Source organism: Cricetulus griseus, chromosome 5, assembly GCF_003668045.3.
Source record: "Cricetulus griseus strain 17A/GY chromosome 5, alternate assembly CriGri-PICRH-1.0, whole genome shotgun sequence".
Classification (NCBI taxonomy): Eukaryota; Metazoa; Chordata; class Mammalia; order Rodentia; family Cricetidae; genus Cricetulus; species Cricetulus griseus.
In genome coordinates, this window is record NC_048598.1 from 99,770,971 (window position 1) to 99,778,673 (window position 7,703).

At 46.1% G+C, this 7,703-nt stretch overlaps 1 protein-coding gene across 1 annotated transcript; it reads right to left on the reverse strand.

Moving 5' to 3' along the window:
* Window positions 1-670: 670 nt before the first annotated feature.
* Casp14 (caspase 14) lies at window positions 671-4,023 on the reverse strand. The gene is made up of 6 exons (XM_027419583.2): window positions 3,997-4,023; window positions 2,547-2,696; window positions 2,221-2,446; window positions 1,576-1,692; window positions 1,322-1,425; window positions 671-775 (listed from the first exon to the last, which is right to left on the reverse strand). Exons 1-6 carry the CDS (start codon window positions 4,021-4,023, stop codon window positions 671-673), a joined length of 729 nt encoding a protein of 242 aa, XP_027275384.2.
* Window positions 4,024-7,703: the final 3,680 nt, after the last annotated feature.

Consider the following 7,703-nt stretch of genomic DNA (forward strand, 5'->3'; position numbering starts at 1 on the left):
ACTAGAAAGAAAGGACCTTTTTTTTTTTTTTAATTTTTCAGATAGGGTTTCTGCCCTGGCTGTCCTGCAACTCCCTTTGTAGACCAGGATGGCCTCTAATTCACAGAGATCTGCCTGCCTCTGCCTCCCTAGTTGGGATTAAGGGCATGGATCACCACTGCCAGGCTGAAAAGACCCATTTTAAGCTGTGAGTTTTTACAGCGACAGATGACACAGCTGTGAAACCATGTGCCATATACTTGGAAGACAATATGGCTGATCTCTTTTTCTAGCCTAGTGCCCAAATCTCACAGTGGTGACCTTAGCTGGAGATTATTGCAAGTTTCTAGAAATTGTTCAGAAAGCTCCTCCCTCTGACATAGGAAAGGCTCTTTATTTATTTTTGTAGGAGTCACAGGAGGAAGAGGAAGGCAAAAGGAACAGAAAGTTAGCTATAGGCAGGCAATCTGAGGCCGCAGTAACAGATGGAGGCAGTCCAGCCTGAGGAAGGTGATGCTAATGTTGCTGCTAACATGTGCTCTAGTCTGGCGGCCTTGCTCTAAAAGAAGACATGGACAAGGAGTGTGATGAATGAGGAATCCAGTAACAATCTTTGAGGAGTGTTGGTAGCTGTCTCTAAAATATCTCTGGGGGCAGGGAGGATGCCTGCAGACCTGTCACCCCCTTTCTTTTATTGCAGATACAGACTCTTCCGGAGGGTGCTTTGGAATTCAGGGTTCACTTTCCTCGGTTTCCCCTCCTGAATCACCTCAGTGTCTGCCATCCGTCGGGTTATCTGCAACAATAGGCATGGTCAGCTTTGGGGGCTGGGCTGCTGGGAAGGCCTGTGTCAGGAGAGGAGGGGATGAGGTTGCAGAGAAGAACAGGTGGGCACCAATGTCTCCAGACATTAATTGTCCCCTAGTGGTTCATATTTCTATGGAATGATTGGTTAGCTTGTTTGTGTATGTGTGTATATATGTTCCTGTCATGCATGTGACCATTGTCTGAGAGAGGTGACATTGGGGTGTCTTCTACCATAATGTTTTATTGAGGTAGTAGGATCAGACTCTCATTGAATTAGTACTTCACTGATTTGTATAGACTCCGACCCTCTGCATGCACACACATGCACGCACACCCCTATCCCCACATACCTGTTCCTACACACATCTACACAACACATGAATATATGAAAATGAAGAAAAAAACAACCTAGAAAACCATTCCCACACATGGTGAGCTTGGCAGTCCCAATGTGCTTGCATGGAGATGAGGGCATTGAGGAAGTTTGGGAGGGGCTCAGCCTGGGTGGGGGTTCCAAATGACCCATCTGGCTCACCTCTTCCAGAAGCTTTATGATGGATCCTTTTTTGTTTATAAACACATCTGTCAGGGTCTGGATGAAGCCAGAGCCTTTCTGTTCATGTCTATAGGAGAGGTACCCTGCAAAGGTCAGAGAATCGAGTTTGGAGAAGTCTTCAGAGAGTGGAAGGACCCTGGAAGAGGGTCCCTTCTTGATGGAGAAATTCAGGGGTCAGGTGTGCTGGTTGTGGGGCGGGGGGGGGGCGCGTTGGCCACTCTGGGTGCTCATACCCTCTACCGTGGAGAAGATGTGGAGGGCATCCGTATAGGTCGGGATGGTTTGAGGTTTGTTCTTCATGATCACAGCAACCTGATCTCCTTCCATTTCTTCACCAAGGTCTCTGTGCTCTAAAACCAAGGGGAGCAGAAGGAAAAGCCAGGGAGAAAAGTGGGACAAAGAGAAGGTTGTGGAGCAGTCTGGTGGCATGCTGGATTCAGCTGGGGCCCTGGGTCTGGGACCAGCCTGGATGAAAAGACTCTGGGTTAGAGAGATGGCTGAGTGGTTAAGAGCATTTATTGCTCTTGCAGGGAATCAAACACCAGCTCCCAGGGCCCATGTAGCTCTAGCTCCAGGGAGCTGCACCCTTTCCTGGCCTCTTCAGTTACCTAAAGTCACACACACACATATACTTACATACACACACACACACACACACATATACACACATCTAAAAATAAAATAAATCTTAAAAATACATGGACTCAGCTTGACACAATGTATGCCTATAAGCACTTGGGAAACCAAGGCAGGAAGATCATAAATTTAAGGGCAGGCTGGACTACATAATGAGTTTGAGGCTAGCCTGGGATACATAGCAAGACTCTGTCTTAATATCCTTTCACCAAAGCACAAGGAGGCAGTGTCCCAGTTCTCACCTCCTCTGCAGGCCTGAATGATGTACACTTTGGGCTTGCCTCTCAGGGCCTTGCAGTTCTTGTTGTTCAAGACCTCAAAAAGGTCTTCCAGTCTCACCATCTTCTTATCTTCTCCCTCTAGGAGGCCTTCCTCTCCATGTGCCATAAGCACCACGAAAGCACAGCTGACGGGCTCTTCCCAATTATCTATGATCTGCTGAAAATTGTCCAACTCTTCCAGGAATTGCTTGGAAGAAGAGGAATGAGCCAGCTCAGAAAGGTGCCCCAAAGCCTACCTTTTTGGTTCAGCCCTCTTCCCTCCTGTCCTGGAGCTGGCAGCTCAATACCTGAGCAGTGGGATCTGACTTCATGGTGCTTTCAAATTTTAGGTACCGGAACATGCGTTCCAAGGCATCCATATCTTCCTTGGAACCCTCCCGGGCTTTGGTGACACATAGTGTCAGGGCTAGACGGGCACCCGACATATCATATCTTTCCTAAAGCAGAGGGACAGAGGAGGAAGAAGACAGTACAACAAAGTCTAAGGTTAGTCTTGGCAGCTGAAATGAAAGGTATATGTGGCATTCAAACTTCATGTCAAGGTTTGTCTTTGTGGTACTGGGTATTGAACCCAAGGCCTTGCCTGTACTAGGCCCATGCTCTCCCTCTGAGCCATATCCCCAGCCCCTGACACAGAGATTTAAAAAAAAAAAAAAAAACAAGTAAGTAGGGATGCATCCATCCAAGCATGGGAAACACATTGGTGGTTCTATACCCATGAGCATATGCAAAGCACTAATTGGACTTGGTGGATTATTACATATATAAAAGAAAATATGAAATTGGGAGGGGAAGTATTGGGGAGAATATGGTGGGAGCTGGGGGAGGGATATGGGTAGCTATGATCATGTTTCATTGTATACATGGATGAAATTCTCAAATAATAAAAATATAAACAACAACAAACCAAATAAATATTTAGTGTAAGCATTTCCCAAATATTTTGTGGGTATGCTTAGACAACAAAACTATTTGTTACTAATGTAGAATTCAAATTCACCTGGGTACTTCCTATTTTCGTTTCCCAAGTATGACAACCCAGCCTTGAGCCTAAATTCAGTTTGCCGACATAAATGAGTGCGTGTATGTAGGGGTAACGGTTGGGTCTTGAAGGTCACCTCCAGTGGTCACATCTGGTGGGCTCAACTCCCTCCTGGTCCTTCCAGATAGAGCTCTGAGGGAGTCAGGATGGTCTGACTGTGACATCTATCACCCCAATGACCTCCAGGGGTTGATGCGGCTGGTCTGGCTGGCTCAATAGCTGTCCCCTTCCTCCCTCACAATGTCATGTGTGTCCTTTCTGAAACCGTGCACTCAGTCAAAGAGGAAGGTCTTCCCTGACTGACACTTAGGTCAAAAGTGAGCGAGTAGCTGCACTGCTCTGCTAGAACCTTCCAATAAGCCGCCAAGGTTCATGGTGCTCTGAGGATTTCCCCATTTCTTGCTCACTTGCAGAGCTCTTAGAATATCCAAAGCCTTGACTGGGATCCTATCATATGCCATCTGAGAAAGAATGGCACTGGGGGTCAAATTTTCTTTTTTGAAGTGAAGCAGTTGGCTGAGAACCACAGTGATAAGAGCTTAGGTCTTGGGGACAGATGTAGCTGGGAGCCTCCTCCCGTTCTCCAATTTGGATTCCATCTCTGGGTCTATTTTTTGTCATCTTTTCCATTCTTTTGAAACATTAAGTTTATCACCACTTTCTCACATCCCCATCCATTCTGTGCCCTCACCCACCTCCTGTAAGGGCTGAGGATCGCTCATCTCTCTTTGATTCCAAGTCTGGCTTTCAGCACCGTTGTCTGTTCTGGAGGTCAAGATAACATAGGTAGAAAGTCTCCAAAGGAAGGCTGAGGGAATCGGGGGACAGACTGATTTGTCTGCCTTGGCTACTGAGACTGAATAGGAAAGTTTCTGTGTGGTCAGACCTGGGCAAGAACTGATAGTCCCTGGAGTGTGTTTTCTCTAGAGTCACAATACGGTAGAGGCTTCCATCCATGTTCTTCTAGGCCTATCAAAATTGGCATCTCTCCCCTTTAATTCCAGAACCCCAGAGGTATAGGCAGGCAAATTTCTATGAGTTCAAGGCCAGACTGGTCTACAGAGTGAGTTCCAGGACAGTTTCAGGGCTACATAGAGAAACCCTGTCTCAAAAACCTAAGGGTGAGGGCTGGGGGGGAAAGAAAAGAAGACATCTCTCTGGAATCCCACTTACTTCCTCCAGAACATTCTCCTGTCTGTGTTGGGGCAGATTCCTCCCTCCTCAGGACTGATGATCAGGGAAAATAGCTCACATCACATAACCCTCTATTATACCAAGGTATGACTGGCTGGGGAAGATTCAGGGTTAGTTTAACAGAGAATTCCATCAAAGTGAGGGCTGGCTTGATACTGTCCTGGTGAGTGTCTCATCTGAAGAGGTCAGTCTATCTCTCTGTTTTTGCCTTGAGAGTGAGTATCTGCCAGCAGTCTGCATCCTTCTCTCTGCCTAAATTGAAGGATGTCTGGCACGCCCTGGGCCTTTCCTCACACTTCTGTATCAGGCTGGAATTTTTATGATTGGAATGACATAACATCTGCTATGACTTCTCTTCATTGCATATCTTTCTACTTACCAATCCACTCATCCACCCACCATCCAGTCACATGTCTATCCTTCTACTCACTTATAATTCATTCATGAATCTACCTATCACTTCCCAAACATTTACTCATTGATTCGTGCATCCATCCATCCATCCCTCCATCCATCCTTGCACTTTTATATCTAATGGTCCAACTGTACACTCATCCCTTCAGTTACTCTACTTTTACCCATTAAACAATCACCCATCCTTTCATTTATACACCAACCATCAATCTACTAGTTGTCCTTATACCTATCCATCCTCCCACTTATGTATCTGACTCTCCACTCATCAAGGACATGCTTCCTGACAGTTTATTAAGCACGGGGAAGACATTCCATTAACTGGACCTTCTCCTTGCCCTTATGTAGCTCTGTGACAAATAAGAACATCAACTCTCTCTCTTATGAAGAGCGCGCGCACATACACACACACACACACACACACACACACACACACACACACACACTCCCAAGCCATGAGGAAAGAGGAGCCAAATGCTGTGACTGTGGAAGTGATGGGAACCCAGCTCTGAAACCAGACACAGCAGATTCCCCCTCTTACCCCGTGACCCCCAAGAATTTAAGCAGCTCACCCTCTCTTTGAGATTCAGTTTTTTTGTTTTTTTTTTTTTGTTTTTTTTTTTTTTGCACCTGGAAAGGCAGGATCTGTGAGCAGCAGTAAGTAGTTGAACAGTAAAGGCAAAATAAGACAGGTTTCATGATTCTTACTAGCCTCCTGGGTGTGCCACTCCCTCTCTCCCTGTTTATACTTGCATTACAGCAGTTTGTGTGTTTTTACAGACTACTCATTGACTATTGCTTTGTCTTCATGATTACATGCATGTAAGAAAGATTGAAAGACAGATGTATTGACAGGTGAAACAAAGAAATATCTCTTACTTTGTATATGATATAAAACATTAGACTCCTTAGACTCAGAACAAAGAAAATGGCATGAACGGGAGGCAGCAGTGTTTCCTGATTCTCACTCCTGAGGCCCAACTGGCAGCTGGGCTCAGCGTTCATGACAAGAGCCTGATGCCTTTATCTGTGTCTCCATCCTGGCTGACAGTGTGGGTGGAGAGGCAGTGTTGAGGAGATCGTGCTGAGCAAACAAATAACAAACAAGTGAACAGATGAGAAAAAGCCTTCGTAGACAGATGGAAGAATGGACGGAAATTTCTTCAGTTCTGTCAGAACAGGGGAGAGAGAGAGAGAGAGAGAGAGAGAGAGAGAGAGAGAGAGAGAGAGAGAGAGAGAGAGAGCACAGTGTTTGGCAAATCCCTCACCAGCTGCAGAAGCCGGTCCTCAGGGTCAGGTCCTGGCTTGTCTGTTTCCAAACGGCTGATGCAGCTCTGTCACCCAGGAGGAGTTAGACCCACGTGTTGCTCTCTGAGAAGGGGCAGACACGCGGAGATCTTCCTAGGTTTTTCCTGAGATCCTGTCTGTGACTGGAGCACTGCAAGCCCTGTCCCTTTATTGCCAGCGAGATTTCTGTCACTCAAGAAACCTGGTGACGAGAGGGCCACACCCTTGGCAGCAGGTGTGGAAATAGAATCAAACGCCCATGGAATGAATGAAAGAATGATGGCGTGTCACAGCTGACACCCCCCCCCCAAGGTGCCTGAGGTATAGCATCCAAATGAAACAAACCACGAACCCTCCACTCACCAACCTGGGTTCAGTTCCAGTCCTTATTAACGTGTGATCTCTACCATTGAGCGCTTTTCATTCATCCCACCCCTTATCAGATAACAGCAGCTTCACTTTCTCAAGGTCTTTGGTCCTTAGGAGTTCTCAGGAGACATTAGCATTGTCCCTCCTGTTTTGAAGCTGAGGTTCATAGTTGTGCAAAAAGGTGGCACCTCACCACCACCCAGCTAACACTTGGCATTCAAACTCAGGACTGTCAAGTCTAGCTACCTCCCTGAGTTTTCACGCTCCCCTCATCAGCTCCCATCTTCTCCTTTTATTCTACCTCCTTTGTTCTTTTCTAGTATCTTGTTTTCTGATTATGTTTCTGTGGACAGCTTTTATGAGATAAACACATGCACCAGACAGCTCCATCACTTGACATGTTCACTTTACAGAGGGGTGCCAGGGACACTTCCCCACCGTCCACTCTAGCTCGTAGCATTACAAAGATAGGGTCTCTCATTGAACTAGGTTTGCAGCCAGCAATTTCCAGCAATCCTCCTGTCTCTGTCTCCAAAAGTGCTAGGGTTATAGACCTGAGCTAGTGTTCCATCTAGCTTTTTACATGGGCTTTGGGGATTTAAACTTAGATCCTCATGCTTGTTTACAAAAACCTATTTACTGACACATTTCCCCAGATATGCATTTTTAAAGTAATTTTTATTACATTTATATTTTTTATTAACAGCATACCTCAGCCATGCCATAGCATGTATGTATAGCTCAGAGGACAACTTGTGGGAACTGGTTCTCTCTTTCTATCATGTGGTCTGAGGGATCAAACTCAAGTCATCAGGTCCACAGTAAGTTTCTTTGTTCACTGAGCCATCTTGCGCCCCCCCCCATGTCTTTTGTGTGTGTGAGCAAATGCACATTAGTACACGTGTGTGGAAACCAGAGATCAATGTTGGATATCTTTCTCTATTGTTCTCCCCCTTGGTTTTTGAGACATGGTCTCTCACTGAACTTCAAGTTCACTGATTCAGCTAGACTGGCCGTCCAGCAAGCCCCACCTGTCTTCACCTCCCCATGGCTAAGATTAGAAATGTGTGTTGTTGTACTCAGCCTTTCATGTGGGCTGCTGGGAATCTGCACTCAGTGTCTCATGACTGAGCCATCT

What these genes read in the sequence shown, in the direction of transcription:
- Casp14 (XM_027419583.2), bottom strand. Translation starts at nt 4,023, where the DNA reads ATGAGCGATCCTCAGCCCTTACAGGAG. An exon ending in ATCCTCAGCCCTTACAGGAG is followed by an intron (nt 2,697 to 3,996) that starts GTGGGTGAGGGC and finishes CCTCTGCTTTAG; the next exon opens with GAAAGATATGATATGTCGGG. An exon ending in CATCTTCTCCACGGTAGAGG is followed by an intron (nt 1,426 to 1,575) that starts GTATGAGCACCC and finishes TGACCTTTGCAG; the next exon opens with GGTACCTCTCCTATAGACAT.